General features: G+C 43.4%; 1 protein-coding gene across 4 annotated transcripts in view; it reads right to left on the bottom strand.

Moving 5' to 3' along the window:
* Positions 1 to 15: 15 nt before the first annotated feature.
* Dcbld2 (discoidin, CUB and LCCL domain containing 2) overlaps positions 16 to 22,865 on the bottom strand; it is a 61,863-nt gene continuing 39,013 nt past the window's right edge. The window contains exons 5-17 of one of the 4 annotated variants that reach the window (XR_003835114.1): positions 21,558 to 21,630; positions 21,136 to 21,269; positions 19,914 to 19,954; positions 18,812 to 19,027; positions 17,799 to 17,923; positions 14,272 to 14,422; positions 13,364 to 13,444; positions 13,095 to 13,220; positions 8,531 to 8,624; positions 6,462 to 6,511; positions 5,409 to 5,546; positions 3,534 to 4,420; positions 16 to 2,946 (exon numbers count right to left, since the gene is read on the bottom strand). Coding sequence is in view for 3 of the 4 variants with exons in the window: in XM_021185350.1 (XP_021041009.1) it covers positions 3,954 to 4,420; positions 5,409 to 5,546; positions 6,462 to 6,511; positions 8,531 to 8,624; positions 13,095 to 13,220; positions 13,364 to 13,444; positions 14,272 to 14,422; positions 17,799 to 17,923; positions 18,812 to 19,027; positions 19,914 to 19,954; positions 21,136 to 21,269; positions 21,558 to 21,630 (1,696 nt within the window). In the remaining variant the exon portion in view is untranslated. Of the gene's footprint in view, positions 4,421 to 5,408; positions 5,547 to 6,461; positions 6,512 to 8,530; positions 8,625 to 13,094; positions 13,221 to 13,363; positions 13,445 to 14,271; positions 14,423 to 17,798; positions 17,924 to 18,811; positions 19,028 to 19,913; positions 19,955 to 21,135; positions 21,270 to 21,557; positions 21,631 to 22,865 lie in introns of all 4 variants that reach the window. The other 3 variants (XM_021185350.1, XM_021185351.2, XM_029470274.1) reach the window with 3 other exon arrangements.

Below are 22,865 nucleotides of genomic sequence, written 5' to 3'. Positions count from 1 at the left end.
AATGCACGTAAAACCTTAAGAGTTGAGCTTTTTTTGTTTATTTGTATAGGGAAAAAAATGTCCTATTTCACATGACTAAATTTCACCTTCAGTGAGACATTCAGTGAGGTCATTTCAAGCACATGAGAGAAAAATCTGAAGAAACACAAACAAATGGTAGCCTGCGGGGCAAGTTCCACCTTTCAACTGTTAGTAGAGACAACCAAAGGGGGAAGAATGGGAGAAGAGCAAACAGGAAGTGTTATTATTGGAAATGCTGGTGATAATGGCAATCAATTTGCCTCCTCCCTAAAGAGTTTGTGTGTAAAATAAAAAGAGCGAAATGTCAGAGAAAGAATAAATGAAATACTGACAAACTGTAAATAGGAGGGATCTGATAGTGAGGGTAGCTCATGCTAGCAGTGTCCAGCTCCTAACTGGGGGAAGCTAGCACTGGCTGGCTCTCCATGCTGATGGGGTGTGCCCCTTTACTCTATAGCCACACAGAGCTGGGCTGCCCAGATTCACTTCCATAAGGCAGGCTTGAGGGTTATGGAGTTGCCAGCAGGGGACAGTGGCAGGGGGACCAATGATGCTATACCCACTATAATACTGGTCATAAAATGTGACTGTTGTCAACTTTGAGAAATTTGGCATTTTCTGGACTACGATGTCAAAGTTGTTTTATTTAATCCAAATAATCTGAGCAAGACACACACATATAATTTATTAAAAACACATTAGAATCTCACTATTTTCAACAGCCTAAATTCTAGCAACATATACAAATATCAAGTGACTACAGTACATGCCGAGGTAAGAAAAATACATTCTGGGAGGATATCACGGACACTCAGCCACTTCCACTTCTTCCGTATTTAAGTTTTATTTTCACCATTCCCAGCGCCAAACACAGGTCTAGTTGAGGTTGGTGCCACAGTTAACCTAGATACCCTACAACCATCCAACTGCCTAGAGTTTCTGCAGTTCAAGGACTTTCAAGTTCAACCCAAAAGGTAGAATTAACAACTCCTTTCCACACAGCGGAGCCCCGTTAGTTCTGCTCCATGGAGGATTTGGAACCTCCCCGTCCCGCCCCCCTAATCTCTGGGCTCGTTCTAGTGGTCTTGTCTGTCTTTTCTCTATCTTGCTTTCCTACTCCCTTTACTGTTCTCTGGGTGACAACGTGGAGCCAAGGCACGGAAATGGCTACATCCACTTTTACTGCTTCATCCCTGGAGGCAGGAGGAGGAGGAGCATACACAGAACACGTGATAGCTGTAACTACTGGATACATTCTGTGTGCGAACAGCAAACCCACCCACTGTTCAATGGAAAGTGCAAATAGTGAAACATGAGTTAAATAACTGGACTGGTCCTGTTACTCTCAACAGGAATGACTGCGATCTATAAACAGCATTTAAATAAATGCAAACCAGAATTCAGAATATCTGTGCTGGTTCCAAGGATCAAGTGACAGCCAAGTTAGTGTAATTTTTCTGAAATCTCCTAAGGCTGCACTTGCCACACTGCTGTCTCTAATCAATTGTACTATCAGGAAAAGAGAAACCCACTAAGCCACAGTGACTTAAGTATTGAATATCTCAAGCAAAGAATTAAAGCAAAACAAAATAACCAAGGGGTTTGGTCAGCAATGGTTACTTTCACATTTTACTTGATTGTCTTCCAAAGATTTACCAGACAAGTCATCTAGAATACAAAAAACTAAAAGGAAAAGTACAAAACCAGAAAAAAAAAATCATTTGAATCAGGCTCAGCTCTTTATCTGCAAAAGAAAACCATGTAACAATAACTAGGTACGTTATGAAAACCATTGGTAGAGTGCAAGGAGAGCAGTGGTCATAGGAGTCAAGTCTCACAATGTGTATCGCATCAACAACCATGGCCTCAGTCTGTTCTGAAACAGTTCTGGGACACACAGTTAGAATAGTAGGCTTCTTTGGGAAAACAACTTCATCTTCAAAGGGTCTCTTAAAGCTTCCAATGGGTATGTGACTCGAAGGAAAGGCTACCCTCTGCCCACTAAGCACGAACGAAAATGAAACAGCTAAAGGTTTGCTGTGTTCCCACCTGAAAGGGGACAACTGCATCTTGTGCTCTACACATTCTGACATGCTTTAGTACAGCATCTGTGCTTTTTTTTGCTTCGTAACAACTTTGAAACAAAATGTGCACTGATATTTTCAATAAGGAGAGAGAATTGTGTCCGAGACTCTGCAAGACGAAAGGCAGTTTACAACGAAAGCGATGCAAACCGTCTGAGGAGGTGGCAGAGAGCCTGCCAACAGTGCTGAGCAACGTTTTAAAACGCTGATGTACTTGCGGAAGGAAGCACAGTTAACACTGTTCACGGCTATCCAAATCTAGAGAGGTGTGGCAGTTCTATAACCAGGATGGTACAAGCTGAGAAACGGCTGGGGACCTGAAGGCTAAGTGTACTCTCAACCTGCACACAGGTTCGTGGCGAGGGATAAAGTTTGTGTTTTCATCCAATGTGCTGCTGCAGTGCTAAGCCACTGTAATGTTTAATTTTCCCGACCTGACGGGAGTGCAGCCCTGACAAGTACGTTGCTGGGAAGGATTACACACAATTCCGATGGCACAGCATCTCTGTCAACCAGGTCTGGCACAAAGGACCACTTAAGTCTCTCCCCAGACAGAAGGCAGCAATCACCCAGACCTGGAGAACGCCTGTTACCCTTTTTTCTTTTTGTAGTAGAGGGGATTGAACCTATGACCTTGCACTTGTTACACTGGAGCACTAAACCCCTGAGCCTGAGCTCCACCCCTTATTTTATGAGTGGCCTAGGTTAATCCCAAACTCACTCTGTAGACTATACAGCACTGACCTTGGGGTCCACTTGGGTCAGTTGGGATTGCTGGCTTGAACCATCAGACCTGGCTCATGTTGGTTTTCTTTTTCTTACAATGGTTTACTGAAGAGAACTGAAATTTAAAAAAAAAAAATAACTAAAGTTATAAAATACCTTGGGCCGCCCAGAAAATTTGCAAATTTTTGGGCTTGTGTGTAAAGAAAGCAAAGAAGGCTAAATTTTAGTTCCCCCTTAACTTTTTCCCTAAAGTAATTTACAGATTACTTTAGTGATGCAGAGGACTCCCTTTATAGCTTTTCTAAATTGTAAGTTGCTTCTCTCCCATTTCCCTGTGGAGAAGTATACTTAAAGATGGGAAGGGCTGGCTTCCCGTGACTGCTGCTGAAAAGGAGGCTGCCAGGGTTTATGAACACAGGTTGGAGCAAGGCCACAAAGGGTGGGTGGGATGAGCAGAGGTGAGACCAAGCCCTGTACGAGGAGGTGTTAATACTGTTAAAAGTGTCATCAAACAATGAGTCAGTCCCCCAGCTCACCGCAAGGCAGGCTGTTCTAACTGTGCACCTTCCTAGGGAAATACAGAGAAGTGTATGTGGCCACAGCTAGAGCAATGCTTATCACTGATGGATGTGAGGAGAAAAAAAAAAAGAATGCAGACATCACTACAGGATTAAAGGAGAAGGGACGCGTGATAGTACCCACCTTCACAAAGGGAGAATTTCAAGCCATTCGGTATGTCAAGAACAGTACCATGCATTATTGCCAGCAAGGCTTACAGAACCATCTCAAGTCCATTAATGTACCTGCAGCATTGGTAATAAATACTCAGTGATTTTCAGTTTCTCTCAAGTGCATTATAGGGAGCTTTGTTTCTGTATTAAAAATAGTGTTTTACAGTAGTAACAAACAGGATGCTTGACATGTAGCAGGCGAGCAGTAACTGTGCCACACAGTATCACCTTTAAAGCAAGATGGCAAGGCAAGTAGTTTCTTGTACCTCGGTCACCACATTCCCCTAACCACTTCAGTGACAGATACGTAATACATTCTACATCACTACCACTAGGAATGAAAACAGCCATGTGCTTTAAATGGATGCCTTGTCAGAAAGCAGCACCACCGTCAAAGGATTTCTTTAAAAGCATCAAACTTCTCATCCCTTCCTGCTCCTGATAGCTCCTGGGTGCTCTGGGGCACCTGGTACACCAGTTCCTCTGGGGTAGCAGCTGACTTTCCACCTTTTGGGGTGTCGTACTGAGCCTGGCCGGAGGAACAGCTGTCAGTCCTGGAGAGAGGAGTGTTGTAAGTTCCCACTAAAGCGGGAGGCTGGGTCCCTGCCGTTTTGAAGGTGGATGTGGAGGGCAGACCAACTGAGGCTGTGGGGTGTCCTGACATGTCCATGACGATCGGGGTTGCGTACTCAGGCCCCGTTACGGGCAGCGGTTCAGCATAGGCGTGGTACACTTCCTGCACTGGAGAGTTGTAAGGATCGAGGTCTGCATAGCCTGCTTCCTTCCCTTCCTCAGGTTTAAAGGTGGATCTCTGATGGAGTGTGCCAACAATTCCTCCCACGAGGGGCTGTGCATATTCTGTGGGTACCATAAGATACAATGGGACACTTAGGAAAATGGAGATTATACGCTTTTAAGGTGACAGCTAAAGGTTACGCCAACACCAAGCCCTTTGTCGTGGCACTGTGGTTTTATCAACGTAAAGCTACAGAATTTCCACCCACAGGGACCAGCTGAAAAGCTTGTTGTTTAAGCTCTCTCACAGTAGTAATCTGACATGCCAAAAAGTCTTACTGATGTACTTTTGCATCAGTATTTATGTATGTTCTGTAGATTTACAAGTTGAATCTGAATGGACGAAAATATTTTGACTAAGTATTAGTCTTGGGAAACATCACCGCATCCCCGTCTGGAACTCTCAGGAAAGGTGAGTCTGCAGACACTGGGAGGCAGGATGCCACCCACATCAGGCTCTTTCAGCCTTTCCTCATCTTTCCTGCCTTGTGCACTGGTTTCATGTACATGTGGGGGCCAGAGGTTCACACTGGCCGTTATTTCTCAAGGGTCCGTCATCTTGTTTCTGAGACAGTGTCTCTCACTGGGACCTGGGGACAAGCCAATCCCCAGGCTGATGGATTAAAATGCCCAGTGTCCATAGAAAAGGAACGCTACAGTTTATGAGAGATACGTCTAAGAAGAAATGATTTGTTCTCTCAAGGTCAGCTTTTGAAAAAGTTAACCTTCAGAACATAGTTTATATATTTAAAAAATGGTATGTACCATGTATCTATGTACTCTGTGTGGACCTGGCGCCTGCAGAGCTCAGAAGAGGGCATCTGATCACTGAGTTCCCAGTGTTGTGAGCTGCCATGTGGGTGCTGGGGATAGAACTTAGATCCTCTGCAAGAGCCACACGTGCTCTAAGTGCTGGGCCATGTCTCTGGTCCCAGAACACAGATGATCTTTAACATGTAAGAAAGAGCAAATATATGGTAAACCCTGACACCCTCGGTACAAGCATCAGTGTCTGTCCTCCAGCCTGGCCCTCAGGGCTGCGGAATCCTACCTGCAGAGTCAGCTTGCAGTACTGTGGTGACTTCCCTGGGACTCAGGTGACTGACTTCACTAGTGCTGTAGCGCACTGGCGTCTCCTCATGGTCCACCGACTTAGCAGGGAGAAGCTGCTTCATTCCTTTCCACCAACCTTCATTGTGAAGGGAAGCCAGGGAGCACGCGTTACTTACGGACAGAGACCCACGCTACAGAAACCAGCCCCTCGTGACTTTGCTCTGATAGAATGTTCAGGGCAAAGCAGCACATGGACACATCTCTACCTAATATGCACACAGCAACAAGTCACTATGAATACATGCCGGTGTCACCAGAGAATTTTTAAAAAGGTTTTCTCAAAACTGCCAACATTTTTTCAGCCCTCCTTAAGCTGTACCCCACTATACTCTGGTCATGGCACCATCCTCTCCTCTAGTCGGGAGACTAGGAAGGGGACTTTCAGCAATTCAAATGACCAAGGACCTCCTAGGTTCTGAAAGTGCTAGACTTCCAACTGCTGCTCACAATGGCAGTCACACACACACACACACACACACCACCACCAGAGAGAGAGTTCCTGAGACCCCAGTCCTCCTTATGCAGTGCTTTCACGGATCACACGGGAGGCTGGTCTCCACAAGAAGAATAGTTACAGGAAAAGACCAACTTTCCGGAGGAAGAGATACCAATGTGTGTTTACATTTCTCCTTTAATTACTTATGAATCACATGGTGGAGCATATTGAGTTCTTTTTTTTAACATGATTTATTCATTTGTATTTTATGTGCAATGGTGTTTTGTACGTGTGACTGTGTGAGAATGTTTCAGATACCCTGGAACTGGAGTTACAGAGTTGTGAACTGCCATGTGGGTGCTGGGAACTGAACCCGGCAGGGACCTCTGGAAGTGCAACCAGTGCTCTTAACTGCTGAGCCATCTCTCCAGCCCAGGACAGCATGTGAACTTCTACCTGAGGAGTCCCTAAGGACCTGAGAACATATTTCATCCACCAATATACCCAGGAGAGGGGAGATTTCTGCCTGAAAACAGAAGGAAATCCACAAGTTACCTGCCCGATCCCAGTGGGGTAAATCATAGGCGCCTTCAGTTTTCTTCTTCCTGAAAATCAAAGCGAGGAAGCAGTGACTCCTCTCGCAAAGGGCAGCAAACCAGCAGTGACCACGCAGTCAGGGGCATGAGGTGAGTGGAACAGAAAAGCCTTTAGCTTCTCATACACACTATATTCATGTCCTCACCTCACCACCCCAACAAACAACAATGTCACAACTAGCAGTGACAAGTGGTGGGGGAGGAAGATGCTCCTCCAGGCCTGGAAGGACCTACAGACATCTGTGAGGAAGAGGAGGCACAAGGGCAATGAACAAGAATCATACTGCCTACTCATCTAACTCAGAGCTCTGACTTGTCCTCCCAGGAGAAACTGCTCTGGGTGAAGAATTATTATCTACCCTGATCCTTTTACTAAAGGAGCCCAGGGGTGAAAGGACACTTCCTAATACCCGTGCCAGTCTCACTTGGGCTGGTGAGATGGATCCGCAGGAAAAGGGGCTTGCCGTCAAACCTGAGGACCTGAGCTTGATTCCTTAGAACTCACAATGTGGAAGGAGAGAAACAGACTCTTGTAAGCCGTCCTCTAAGCACACGCAACATGGTACGTGTGGACCTATATACACAGCATATATATATATAGATCAAGACATAAAAATTCCCAGTATCCAGAGGGGAGGTGTTCATGAAATTCCACCCCTATCTGAGGAGCTGATGATAATTAATAGCTACCTAAAGCGGGAGAATAATTACTTTTCTTCAAGGGTGTAGCTCCCAGTAGGTAGACCAGACTCCACTGGATGGCCACACACCACACACCCAAGCATATAAACAATAGGTTAAACAAGTAAAGACAACGTTGGATGGGTATGAAATGGAGGGGGGGGTGTGTGGATCCTGGAGGAGTTTGAGTCAAGTTTGATCAAGATATAATTACGCAATCCTCAATTAATAAAAAAATATATTATAGGGCTGGAGAGATGGCTCAGCAGTTAAGATGTTCAATTCCTAGTACCCACATAGTGGTTCACCACCATCTATAAAGGAATCTGATGCCCTCTTCTGGCCTGCAGGTGTACATGCAGCAGAGCACTCATAAAATCAATAAACAAATAAAAAGAAAAAAATGCTATTAAAAACAACAAACAAGAATTACTATTCACTCACAGCCTTTTACATAGAAAACTTACCAAACTAAAGACCACTAATAGAATCATGAAAATCTCTCCTAACTAAAGGTAGTGTTTACAGGCTACCAAGAAAGATTCTGCTTTATAAATAAGGATATACATAGCTTATGATCTGCTTATACTATCCCAAGTGCATCTTTCACAAAGAGCTCAATCTTACCTGCTAGGATGCAAGGATCTCCAGCTGCTAGAGTCTAGCACATGGGCCAACAGCTGGCATAAAAGAGCAGTCACGTATTTAGATATACTATTTATTGAACAGTGAACAAATACGTCATCTTCTTTCTCCATCAAACCCATCCCTTCTGATGTTCTGTCAACCCACAGCATCGCTACATTACTCCAGGCTGCTGCTGCTTCTGTCACAGAGTCATGCGTCCTGCTGACATTGCTGTAAAGCACATCCCTTTTGTAGAATCATGCTGTGGTACTTCTGTTTGACTAGACTGCTTCCAAGTTTATCCCGATGCCTCTTTCCCCCTCTTTTAGGCACCAGAACCACACTTTGCAAATCCTGTCACTTTCCAGTCATCAGATAATATAATCAATCTGCTTAGCACTCAAGAATTTTCTAATCTATAAAAAAAACCCCTACATTTCTCTTTCCCAGAAAGCCCTTTCTGACCCAAGCTCAGACAGCACCTCCGTAGTTATGTTGGTGGCTAGAGATCTGTCCATCCTAGCAGGCAAACAGCTTGAGCCCTTTGTGAAAGACACACTTGTGATAGTATAAGCGGATCATAAGCTATGTATCCTATAGTTAGGATAGATTTGCATGATTCTATCAGTGGCCTTTAGTTTGGTAACTCTCCAGGTGAAATTTGCTTCCTATCCCTGCACCCCTCCCCCAGTCAATCATGTAAGCAAGCTGGGTACTGACCTGTTTCTCCAATGCCAAGCACACACTAGAATGAGGATGAGTGTGGTGAGGGCCATGACCAGCACAGGGACCAGAACAGCAGCCAGTGCGACATCTGAAGCCATGAAACAGAACGACCACATTAAGAGCGAAGCAGACATCATGACAGAGAAGTCGAAAGCTCAACACTTTGCATCTCCAAGAATATCTTACACATCATTTATGAAACAAAGCTGGCCACAACTGGGAGACACAAGTGTTTACAGACTAGTGGACAGGTCACTCAGCATGCTGCTGGCTCATTCCACCTCCACCTCTGCACACGTTTAACTGCGGGGCTATGGGTATAGGGGAAGAGGGATGAGGGAGAAGGCCCGCCAGAGCTCCTGTGCTCTGGGCATGGTGGACACAGGAGGACTGCCAGATGCTTTCCACTCCTCCCCAGGTGGGCATCTGGCTGTGTGAAGCCACTGACCCCATCCGGTGGGGGTTGGACAAGGGGCAGCCCCGTACCAGGTTCTCAGTCTCTGGCATCCCACGCTGGATATGGCAGAGGAGCTGAGAACAGAATAGGAGCCCCAGGACAGCACCAGGCCCCAGAGATATGGTAAGAGGGCAGAGGGAGAGAGGTTCCCATGCAGGAGAGAGTCCTTAGTCCAGGCCTTGATGAACAGAGACAGTCTATGATTTTAGAGCTTTCTTGTACAAAGGCAGGGGGAAGGAGAAAAGGTAGAAAGAGAGAGAGAGAGACCAGCCATGGTCAAGAGGAGAGAAAGGGAAAAAGGAGAGAGAGAAAAGAAAGGCTAGAGTAAGAGGGAGAGAATGAGGTGGGGCCAAGCAGTCCCTCTTATAGTGGATTTGTTATCTTGCTGTTGCTAGGTAACTGAAAGGCGTCTAGCCTGAAGGTCAGAAGCTTGGGACATTGTGTACGTGACTACTAACCACAGGCTTCTCTTGGCTGTGGAGGCAGTAACTTCGACAGGAGCCAGGGGTCCAGGAGACATGAGGGAAGGCCTTCTGTCCCACGTAGGTGAATTATCACCACTGGGTTTCACCGGGGTTCATGACCTCAGCTCAACTGGAGACCAGGCTGTTTGTGCATAGCCCATTGCCCCACATTTAACAGCAGTGTAGGGTTCTGTTTTGTTTTGTTTAGTTTTGGTTTTTTGAGACAGGGTGGTTTCTTTGTGTAGCTCAGGCTGTAGCCCAAGTTGGCCTCAAACTCACAGAGATCCACCCACCTCTGTCTCTTAGTGCTAGGATGAAAGGCATGTGCCACCACTGCCTGGCAAAAGCAGTATGTTTTAAATTACCAGAAGTCACCAAAATTTAAAAGACGAATGGTAAACTAGAAAGCATCTTATGTATATGTAGTAAAGTGTATATTGTAAGACATCACCGGCCAAAATACATATTATAACAAGTCCACTGTCACCTAGAAACCCATCAAGACAATACAGGTACACCTCAGCTGCAAAGAACTGTCAGGTAGAATGAAAACAAGATGCTATGCTTGCTAATCACACTGGCAGTCACTTGAAAGGAAAATTGAGAATACAGCAAGAAACAGGTTTGCTCATGGAATATAAATAAATATAAATATATATTTCTGATGGGTATTTTGAGGCAGTATGTACAAGAATCTATTAAAGGATACAAGTCTACACCAAGAATTTATTTGGGGGAAACATCAAGATATTGAAAGATACATCTTTAAAGATGCTCACTCCTCTTTCTGCATAAGAGTAAAAACCAGAAGGACACCGAGGATCCAGTGAGGAGAGGGGAACGTGAGCTGCCCTGTGCTTGTTACAGATGAGAGCAGCTACCAACTGAGAAGGGCGTTTCCACAGCATGACAAAAGAGTTACAGATATGGCCAGGTAACAGTGCAGCCAAGCCCAGAAAGCCATGCTGGGGTTAGACCTTGAGTCCTATCGGTCTAGCCTCACCTCATCCCACTGAAAATGGTCTGTTCCAAGTTACTTGGAATAGTAATTCCTTTCTTTATCTCACAATCCTCTTCTGCCAGTGAGCAGAACAGGGGCAGAAAATGCTGACAGTCACGGAGGGCTCACAGCCAGGCACTGTGCTGTCTCTCCCACAGCATCTCCTTTACTACAACTGTATCCAAGAGAGGAAGCAGTGTATGACAGAAAGGTGGATAACGCATCAGGTAGATACTGCATCAGGTAAATGAATGGGTGCCAGGCTAGAGGGAGGGGTGGGCAGCACACACCACTCCCTTTACCAATGCCTGGGACAGAGGAGAGGGGCGTCTGTAGGCTGCCCAAAGGGATTCTCCTTTTTATGGTTTCCACGTTGTAAAGGTGGAAGAGAAACGGAGAGTGAGTGAAAGTCGCTTGGTCAAGTGTTTGAGAATGTGGGGAGTGTTTATAAGAGCGTTAGGAGAGAACAGAGGAGCTCACTGGGGGCCAGAGTACCATCACACATCTGACCGTGACAGGATTTTCTCCATGAAATTAAGTAGAGGAGGGGGAAGAAGAAGAGGAGGAGGGGGAGGAGAAATAAAATCATGACTGAGGCCAGGAAGCACTCAGAATCAGAAACAAATATGCATTTTCTTTCTTTTTCTTTCTTTTTTTCTTTTTTTTACAGTGGGAGGAAACAACATAGGCTTTTATGGCTAGTTTGATTAAATCTCAGACATTCGTGATTAAGACAACTGCCTAGACTCGGGTGCTAGTAACATAGTGGCCTTTGAAACACGAGGTCTTAAATTCAGTCACCAGAATCCATGTTAAACACACACACACACACACACACGCCATGAATGTTGGGAGTGTTAGTATGTTTTGGTCATCCCAGTATGATGGAGACAGAGACAGGCAGAACTAGAGGATCAATGGCCAGCTAACATGGCTTGGTTGGCAAGCTCCAGGCTAGAACAAGATCCCATCTTACAGAAAAGATACACAGTGCCTGAGGAACACATCTGACGTTGTCTTCTGGTCTCCATTTGTACACACAAACAATTCACCTTAGACTTGGAAAACACACACACACACACATACACACACACCCCTGTAGACGACTACCTTCTACCACCCCAAAGCTGGGGTGTACTTGCTTTGAGCTCTCCAGTTTCTCTCTAGCTTCTTCTATACCATGAGGAAGATAAGAACAGGGAAGAAGCTCATGTCTGCAAAGTTGGAGAAAACTATCTGAATTTATACAAACGTTTAGAAAGTCAAAGTCATTATTAAATTATAGAGGGGGAGCTACTGTGGAGGAAGCGCCCTCTAGTGGCAGGAGAGAGTGACTGGGGCTGGAAAGCTCAAGATGAAAGCCAGACCACAGGAGGACTGGACGCTTTTCCCACAGGATTTCATGTGCAAGTAGAGAACGTGTGAGCAAAGCCTGTGAAATACAAACAGAAGTGCAAGTGCAGTTAGACGTCCTATAAAAGGACCGTGTGGCCCAAGAGTCTGGAAGCTCTCCTTCAGCTCAGTAAGCCCACTTGCACTCCTGAAGTGTTTTTTCCTTATAAACTATCTACTTTATTTCTAACCCTGCATCCCTGGTACAACCCTTTTGTGCAGGAGCATAAGAGCCTACCATCAGTCCAGTAGCCTCGCAATCCCAGGAGCACTGCACTGCAGCAGCCTGGCAGTGAAGCATGCTTTTCCTCGTCCTTCTTTTCTCTTTTAGGGTATCCCATGTGCTCCCCACCCCTGGGGGAGGCTGGTTCTCACTTTTTGAGGCCCTTCTCTCCCACACAGCGCTCACCCTGCTTACCAACTTTTCTCCTTTCCTGTTCTCCACCCAACTCTGCGCCTCTGACCATTTCCAGCTTATCTGCCCTGTCGTCTCCTCATCCTGCAACAAAACCGTACTAGAGAGATGCTCTCTTTGACCGAGATGGGCACTGGGTTTTCCTGGTAACACTTTCTTTCCCATACTTTGCTGAAAGTGAGTATTTTTTTTCCATGTTAGCCCTGCTTGCTAATTCTCCTGTGACACCGACATTCTATTTTCTGAATTTGTCTGAAAGTTTTCTTTTCAACAAGCAAAAAGAACAATGATTTGTACAATGTAACACTGTATTTCTCACTGTAATGCAATTTACAAATAACTCTAAGTCTGAATGAATAATCAAAAAGGAAAATTACAAATGTATAGGAAGCAGAGGGCATTTAAAAAAAAAGAATTTTAATTGAAGTACATTTTAAAAATTTAAATGTTTTAAACAATTTATAGATGTTTTTCACTCTCCTCTATCAACTCTCCCCATTAGTGAATTAATATATAATGTGGGTAAAAAAGCTTGTTTGCTGCTGTGGTTTAATCATGTCTAGAAGTGATGAGTTTCTGAGCTCGAGGCTCGTGCTTAGCGGATGGGGATCACAAGAGGAGGCCGAGAGGACACAGACCACACAGCTGAGCACCAGGCTTTCCTGTATCAGAACAGACTGAGCGTCCCGCAGGCTTTTCCGTAAAGACACACGTTTATATATTTATTTATTTTGGATGAGCTGGAAAAATACAGATGAAGTAAGTGAGCTGGAAACTCTTCATTGAGAGCAAGAACCACACCAGGGAAGAGTCGTGCCTGACCTGCCTACCTTTGGTCACACTGGGAGTTACAGTCGTGTTTTTTATATCAGGAGTGGTAGTTGTCTCTGCCGGCTGTAGAGGAAGTTCATTCCTACTTCGAGGTTGGAGCACTTGAGTAAATTTAGGGGCACGACCTTGAAAACAGTTTGAAGAAACCTTTATTTATTTTTTAAACATTAATAACTTAAGGAAACTTCAGTTTTATGTTTTAAATATAGTTACAGGACATGTCACAGACCCAGGGCGAATCAAACTCTCACATTAAAAGCAGGCATACCTTTACCTAGTTTGGGACGAGCTGTAGTATTTTTGAGGTTATTGCTGTTCCGAGGAGGTGGAGTAAGCTTTGGAAGGCGACCTTAAAAAGGGGTTTAGAAATGCTTATACATTTTGCTTTGAAAAAAAAAAATTATAGCTTAAAAAGAGCAATGTTAAATGTTCAACATTTCCTAAATTGCTTAATTCTGCAGAACAATTTTAAATCTCAGAATCCAGTGGATAATTATACTTTGCATTAAATGCAGGAAAACTAAGATTTTTTTCAGGCTTTATAAGATTTTCCAGATTTTCAATAATTAAATAATTAATTCATAGGTAATCTTAGAAGATTATTGGGGAGCAGAGGGCTGTCCAATTCTATAGCTATAACTTAATATGTGCTATATTCAGTTCATTTAATGAGTGTGTATGGAGAGCCAACTATGTCTGGCACAATGATAGCTTTGTGGAATATAAGGAAATAACATTAAAACGTTATAAAATATTGGGTGAATTTATTCCAGTTTTTTGTTAATTCAAAATAAAAGTTACTCAAGCTTAGGTTGCTGTTCTAACCCTCAATGCATGGATCTCAATACACAGAACCTAATTTTAAAAGTCTCCAAGACCAGAACTGGAGAGCAAGGCTGCTGCCGCCATCTCATTTGTATTGTGAAACTATTCTGATGGCAACATTTTAACAGGAAAACAAATGAGCCGTTCCTACTAGAGACAGGACTTTGAAAGGTCAAATACAAAGAAATTGTATCTACCTGACATGATCATTACCTGATCTGATCATTATACATGCATTCACATACTGAAATGTCTCAGTATACCCTAAGTGTGTGATGACTGTGTGTCAGTTAAGTAGGAAATTTTAAAGGGCAATGGCGGGGACCACTGTTGGCCACACTGGCTCTTTACCTTTGAGAGTAAACTGACATCCGAGCAGTTCCACTTTCATGGCAATTTTCTGTTGCCACTGGACAGGGTTCACTCTAATGAAACGTGCAATAATTGGTGGCAAAAAGTTATTACGAACATCCTTGTGATAATCTTTGTTTCCTTGAAATATCTTTAAAAAATAACAAAAATTGGTATTTTACATCAAAAAGAGACCAGAACTAGACTGCTCCACCTAAGCATGTTCAACAACATTGATAAAGAATGACGACAGGACAGACTTCTCAGAAAACAACTCAATCACCATTTGGAAAAGCAGTTATTAAAACACATTTTACCTGGAAGCTTATCTGAGGGAAACACTAAGTATAAAAATGTTGTTAGGATGGCTTAAGAACTGAACAGGAGTGCTAGCTAACCTGGCAATACGGGAGATGTCTCAACTGCAGGGCCACAGTTCATTGCATCAATAAACTATCATCGTCAATCCTTGTGGAACTAGGGATCATCTAAAGTTTATATTTAAAGTGAAAAAGAGCCATCACACAAAGGCCTCAGTTCATGAACCAGGCCTCTACCTTCACCTGCTGGACCAACCATGTTACAGCACTCCTCACACCACAATCCCAGTTGTCATCACTTGCTGCTTACCCAAAGTAGCAACAACCCTGAAATGCTATTTTGTGTTTGATTTAACGACTGGATCTCAACAGCTACAAATGCATTATAAAAACAATCTTTAAGTAGAAAACATGATTAAAAGTGATTATCTCATTACCTCAATCCTTTCAAGCAAATGTGTTTTCTCCTCAGTCAGCCCTTATTTATACAGTACTTTCATGGACTTGCCCTTAGTGGTCCTCAAGGCAGGGCACAGAAAGAGTGGCCACAGAGTGACAGTGTGAGGCCAGCAGCAGGAGCTGAGCTGATTGTGACTACTGACTTAATCGCAGGGCTTCACTGAGTTAAGCAGGGCCTTGCTTTCCCCTTGTGCCAAATGAGCCACATCCATTCCACTAGCTAAAGCGAGAACATGTGCACACTGGACTTCCTAAGTCATGCCCAAGTAGGACAGCTATTTCTTCCTGGCCCATCTGCCTGTAACTAGATTACACATGCTGGAAGATACATTAAGATCTTTTAGTTTCTATAATGTTCTCTCTATACTTCCAACAGTCCCCCTTTCTGTAAGCTTCCATACTTTCCCTAGCTCCTGCTCTAACATAGATTAAAGGCCAATGCTGACAGTTTTGTTATCAGTGAACAGGAACTAACTGAAACAACATTTCAGGACATAACTGTTGGCAAAGACTGGGGATGTAGCCCAGGTGGTAGACTGCTTGCTTATGTGCACAAAGTTCTCTCCCCATCGCCTTATAGAACTGGGTGTGGTGCAGCACATCTGTAATGAAGTCAGCTTCAGAATCACAAGTTCAAGGTCTTCATCAAGTATACAGTGCACACTAGGCTGGCTATATGTGACCCTAAAGAAATGCTCTAGTCCATCTGCCAACATTCACTGAGAATCTGGTGCACAGGGAAGGTTGTTAGACATCCTTAGGAAAATTTTTTGAAAAAGTACACACATTCTCTCTCATTCTCCCCTGAATACAAACATGGTGTAGTATTAGAAAGCAATAAATTATGGAAGTTTAGGAGATTGGTTATACTTTCTGGTTATAAAGTCAAGTTCAGGCTCTGTAGGTATGTAGAGACCTAGAAGACATGTCAAAACAAATACAAGTTATCCGAGAAGTGAAGAGACGGACAGATTGAAGTGTGAAGAAATGTGCTATTTCATTTAGTTCAGAGCCTTCCTCTTCTGTCAGTAACTGACTGAGAGAAGCTGGACCTCAGCCATGAACAACAGAAGAACTGGAAAAGGGCCCGACACAACGCAGTAGTTCTTAAGACACTGGGCAGCGGGCTGCACAGGCTCAGAACTACAGAGTAGGGGCCCAGACATGGCACACTCTGCTTATCAGTACTGACTGGTGAATATCCAGGCCACAGGGCAAGGCTATCCCACACTCTAGAGAACCTGCTAGCCATGAGGTCTGCAGAAACCTAGAATTTCTGGGGTAGAGCTTAGCAGAGTAAGGACAGGAAAGGGACAGAATGAGTCAGCAGGAATGGATGAACTACAGCTAGGCCACTGGGCTCTGTATGAAACTTCCCCTAAGTCCTCAGCCAGAAGCATCTTAGAGTAAGAAAAAGAACCCTGTGACAAATAGAACAAGCTTATGACAACACAGGCTTCAAAACGCTCTCCATTATCAGCACACGAGTAAATTTCATAATACTCAGGACTCTGTCTCAATGGTGACTGTCAAGTTAGAAATACGTACAAAGAAATGTTTTCCTGGTAGCTTAACTGCATCCCAGAATAAAGCTTCACACACACGCGCGCGCGCGCGCACACACACACACACACACACACACACGTAAAGGATTAATAATGCTAATAAAAACACCCAGAAGCAATCAATAGCATTAATGGCTAGCACTGAGGTGTGTGTTTGGTAAAATTACCAGATGAACACACTCCATGCTCATATGCCTATGAAAAAATATATGGAAGAAAATTTAAAACCCAAGGTAAAAATGAAGGAGAGAAAAATACAGTATTGAAATTAAAAATCCATTAGATGAAATTAAAAGGTTGGACACTGCAGGAGAATAAAACAATGGAAAGACAAACTAAAACAAAACAAAGAACCCCACAAAAATCAAACCAAAACAACAAACTCCTCCACGATACTTCATGGGGAGAAGAAAAACAAATTTAATGAAAGAACAAGAAGGGGCAACAGGGTCACTGTGCGGTTGCCATGAGATTATGAAATAAGAGATTATGAAATAAGAAGCGGGCTGGGAAAGTCTCTGAAGGGAAGTACTGCACTTCTCACTGAAAGAAGGCCGTCAGTCCCCACTCCACACAGCACCCATCTTCCCTGGGGACAGAGGCGCCTTCATTTTGAGATTCTCTCAAGGGTAGAGCAGGAACCTGGGGATAGGACAACACCCCAGTGACACACTTCCAATACTCTCCCATGTTGTCCCTGCTTGTCCAGTTCCAGTGTCTCCACAGGATTTCACTAAAACAAAAATGCTGTAACTGTCTTGGAAACTATGGGAATTCTGCAGTGGGAAAACCAGATTTGTCCTGGCACAGAAACTGCTGAGGTGATCTTACAATGGCCTTTCTATCTTTAGTGTACTTCACCTTTTATTCCGCCTCCCTTTCCTCTTGCTTAGTCAAAATCTGAGAACAAAGTCAAGGTTCCATTATTTGGTAGACTTTATAAAAAACAAGGAACTGAATATAACTATTTAGAAATTCTTACTTTAGCAGCCAAAATACTTGGATAATTATCCAGTAACAATTATAACCAGTTCTAATTATACAATCACAAAGACCTAGAATCACCAACAATTTTCTAAGCCTGCTTAGAAACACTATGAAGACAGTAACAAGCAGTACCTAAAACAACCAGAAGAGAGCAGAGTGAGACAACATGGCATTTAACATTACAGGATCGCCTTACCTTGTCCTGGTCCACACCAGGTTCTCTGTACACAGTCCATCTCTGCCCATCGTCACTGTACAGGACTCTGTAGGCAGACACATAGTAACTGTGTTCTATCATGGTAGACCCAGTGGTTACGATACCTGCAGGATAGAGTTCTTCTCATGAGTGCACAGCCTCAGGCTCCCAAAGTCAGCTAGACACACCTGATACGCCCTGCAAGCATTTCTATGGCTTGTTTCTATCTTTGTGGACAGTTTCATTGTATTAGCAGCTAAAGCCCTGGCTTTGCTCCCTTGGACAGATGGAAGAACTGCGGGAACATGCAAAGAAAGGACTATTGTACGTTTGCAGCTTGCATTCATACCATTAGAAGCTACATTCCAATTACTAGGAATGATTTCGATTGCCTGGGTATGGACATTAAGCATGATGACTGGTAGGCAAAAGTCAGTCTTTTAACAAACTTTTCTAAACCAAAATTATCCCAAGTCACTGCTAAGTTTACCTAAGTTAAGTTGATACTCAGTACATGTGGAATACAAGGTACTTATAGCATTTAAAATACATTCTCCTTAACTATATATTTCTAAATAACTAAGATTTTTCTTNTTTTTTTTTTTTTTTTTNTTTTTTTCGAGACAGGGTTTCTCTGTGTAGCCCTGGCTGTCCTGGCACTCACTTTGTAGACCAGGCTGGCCTCGAACTCAGAAATCCGCCTGCCTCTGCCTCCCAAGTGCTGGGATTAAAGGCGTGCGCCACCACGCCCGGCTCTAAGATTTTTCAAGACTCAAAGATCACTTTACTGAAACTCTACCTTAAAAAGATCACATTAAACTAGAACTATTAAAAATTAAATACTAATTCTTCTTTTGGCCAAATTGAAAAAAAGTACCCAAGCAACATTAATACCCGCAAAGAAAACTGAAGCTATATAATTTTCAGTGACCTAATTTCCAAAAATTTCAGCTGCCATGGGTTTCCAAATAAACTCAGTGCTAGCAGTGCTGCAGAAAGCCGTGTCTCTTAACCTGTTATCTTCTTCTCCTTATTAAGGTCTATCTGCAGCCACTGATGCTCATCAGTGGCAAAAGCAGCCCAGGGAGGCCCGGGTTTTCTCAGCCTGGCCTTCTCTGCTGTCCAGCTGTTCTCCTGCCCCATGTGGTCAGTCCACTCCAGTGCAGACGATGCTGTTATCTGGGGATCGGCAATCACACCAGACTCCATCCCAAGAGTCCCATAGCAACCTGAAGGAGAGAGGAAAATCAACTTAGTTCCCTAGAGTTAATTTTGAAATCTCTAAAACAGTGTGTGCTGCAAACTTCTGATTTGCAAACAACTAAGTAACTGCTTCTTGGGACCTTGCCTTTGTGTCCCACCAGAAACCTACAAACACGCAGTCCGTCCCTTGTTGTCTGTGGGGGTTCACTTCCAGGACATCCCATATTCCCTGGTGGATACTAAAACCTGCAAATGCTCCAATCTTTGATATAAACTGGGACAGCACTGGCACATAGCATGCTATCTGTTAACACTAAGTCATCTCTGGGATACTTACAATGCCAAAGGAAATATATATGTGATATACACACACAGTTGTAACACCATATTTCTTGGGGGAAAACAACATAGAAAAAAAGGCTACACAGCACAGACAAAAACAGGATTTCCTCTGAATCTTTCCAATTTGTAGGTATGAAAGCCATGGATTTGAAGGCCGTTGGTGAGACATATCTACAAGCATTAGCTGTTAGTCTAGGGAGATACACTATCCTGTCTCTGGGGACCCAGAGGCTAGAGGGCAACATCCCCCTGGCCTTCTGTAGGTTTTGCTTTATTCTCTGTAAAGCCATCCCCGTCTGACTTCAAGCATCAGACCAGTGCAATGAACTCTTCAGATAAGCTCAAATCAAATTCGTAAAGGGATCCAGTACTTGCTTATAATTCCCCAGTGAATAGTGAACTTCCAATTTAGTCTGTTCTTTACATAATTAGGGCTCTATTTTACTCATGGCGTTCTCAAAAGCATATGAGAAAGAACAAACAATTTGGCAGTCACTAGGTGCCTGGTTGCACTCCATACAGCATTAGTTATTATGCAAAGATGATGGCTTAAGTCCTTGGAAGGCTTACCACTTGTCTTAAATGTAAACAGACTTGCAGATAAGTATCCCCTGAAAGAGAGAAAAGGCCTCATGTGACACTCAATATGTTCTTCATATTCATCACAGTGAATTTCTCCTATTATTTAAAGGGCTAAGATCTCAGGGCTACAGATCAGACAATGATATGCATTAAACAGACAAGTAAACAAAAACCCACCACCAACAAAAAACACTGTTTGAACATCATGTTAAGGGCAGGGGGTAACTGAACACCCTCCAGGTCTCCTGGAGTCTTAAGTGTTCTTGGGTCCCCAGGCAAGTAAGTTCTTCTCTTGTCTGACCCTTCCTCCTCCTCAGCTCACTCACAGACAGGCTCATTTTCTCCAAGGGAAATGCATGACCTATTTCATAAAAAAAGAAGAAATAAGCCTTAAAGGTTACAAGGACATTTGCACAATTGTGTGAACTTTCCATGAAATAGGTCTATAAAACTTTTTTCTTTTCTTTTTTCCTGCTGTGAGAGAACATGAAGACCTGTGTTTTCAGGGAATGAGGTGAGACTCAAAGTCTCCTGGTAAACACACCAGAGCTGGCTACTGCATTTCCCTTGGAGAAAATGAGCCTGTCTGTGAGTGATCTGAGGAGGACGAAGGGTCAGACAAGAGAAGAACTTACTTGCCTAGGGACCCAAGAACACTTAAGTCTCCAGGAGACCTAGAGGGTGTTCAGTTACCCCCTGCCCTTAACATGATGTTCAAACAGTCAGGAGAGGGATGCAAAGTATTTTTTTACTTTGTTTGAGGCAGTATCTCTCACAGCCTTCCCTAACACTGAAATCACTAAATAGCTCAACTCGAGTGTGAACTCCCCCCATCCTCTTGCTTCTATGGCCTAAGTGTGGGGATTGCAAGCACGCACCACCACACCCATCTTGGATTCCATCAGAAACCTACACACACATGCAGCTGTGCCTTGATATCTATGGGTCCCAGTCCCAGGACTTCCCATATTCCCTGACAGATATGAAATCAGCAAATGTTCCACATATTTTATATGAGATGGTACAATATTGGCACATAACCTGTCAACTCTTAAAATGCTGAAAAATATATACTTTTTTACATACGAAAGAAAATGGCACATACCCCAAACTCTCTCTAAAGGGTAGAACACAGAAAAGAATGAAAGGAGGTACAAATAATTATATAAAAGAAAGCAGCATGCTTACTACAAAGAACATTTGCACTTACACCATGGAAGTGACGTTGTTGGCCAAAGAACTTTCATAATACGGGGTCCCTTTGCTAATCACAATGCTGATTTGTCCACCCAGCACATTTGACACTACTCCTGCATGGATTCCAGCCATACACAATGGTGAAGACTTGAAAAAGCAAACAACAAACAAAATAACAAAATGAAAACTTTTCCTGATTCATAAGCAAGATACTTATTCTTTCTCAAAACATTATCTGATCTCAGAAACATAGGTTATTGTAACAAAACACATTTTTAGCATGAGTTAGTTTTACTATAAAGATGTCAGACATATATGAAAAAACAGAGACACATAAGTCAAAGTCATCTTGGGACAACCAGGTGGCATCCTAAGCGTTTCTGAGTTTAAAATAACAGTACCCACAGCAGCGAAGTCCGTCTGCATTCAACTTACATCTCTGTATCCATGAGGAATTGTTCCAGATATTTCAGCAAAAGGCAAAAGACAGCCAGCTGGGCAGTACTTACTGAGAATGAAAACAAGTGAAAGATTACAGAATGCTCACTTTCTGCAGGGAAATATGCCAAAGAAAGACCACATACACTTCGTACGTGCGTCCATTCAGCATATACAGCACAGCCTCAGCATGAAATGGGGCCATGTCTTGTTAACCCATATAGACTTCTTCCACCCACACACATTGAACAGACGGACAGAAAATATTCTCAAAAAATCTACAATTCCTTATTTTACTTCACCATGAGCAGCAGACGTCTTTCTACTGTCAGACCTAGTTACCATGGCTCACAGGTTTATATGAATGTCCGCCATGTTATCTGATGAGGCCTGGGACTTATGAATGCTAATGAAATAAATACAGCCCTGTCACCTAAGTCCATATTCAAGGAGCAGATGAAAACACTTAGCCAATACTCATACAGATATTTGGGGTGGAGAAGATGGATTTTGAAATAACTAGGAGAATTACTAATTAACAAAACATACATTTATCAAACATGCTATGTATGGGGCAGAACCCCAAGTGTTTCAGAATCCCACATAGGAGGTACTTTTATTATTATTAATTCCATTTTACAGGCAAGGAAAGTAAAAGAACTGTGCACAGGAGTCACAAAGATGGGCTCCTATTACATACAGCTTGACACAGCTTATTTGAGCTAGTGGGGTCTCACTGAGGTAAGTCCGTGATGGGGTATGCACACTGGAAGCTAGAAAGAGCATGGCCCCAGACAGAGAAAAGTACAGCGAATACAGGAAGGTTAGAGGGGCAGGATCCAGACCCCGCAGAAGCCATGTGGGTCTTCTACTTCTACAGATGTAGGGGGTACACTTCTAGATAAACAGAGGAAGCCAGTGAAGGATCAGAACAGCTTACAGGCTTAACCAGGTGAGGAGTTTTTTAGAGAGGTTATTCTGGCTTCTAGGAAAGAAAGAGAAAATGAGCAGGAAGCTCACGAGAGGGTGACGAGAGCTCCGATGTGGGTGGTGATGACAGTGCTGGGAACCAGAGGGAGCCCAGCTGACCCTTCCGCCATGTTGCCCAGAATACACTGTAACAACAATGAAGGTAGCATGTTTCCCACAGAACTAACAATCTATGTGCACACATGTCTGTGTGTGCATGAATACATGTCCATTTGTGTGTAGAGGATGGAATCAATGCCAGGCACATTCTTCAGTGTTTCTTCACCTTATTTTTTGGAGAAAGGTTCTTGCCCTGAACCTAGAATTCAAACTTGG

Source organism: Mus caroli, chromosome 16 (genome assembly GCF_900094665.2).
Source record: "Mus caroli chromosome 16, CAROLI_EIJ_v1.1, whole genome shotgun sequence".
Lineage (NCBI taxonomy): Eukaryota > Metazoa > Chordata > Mammalia > Rodentia > Muridae > Mus > Mus caroli.
This window is presented reverse-complemented; position numbering and strand designations above follow the sequence as displayed.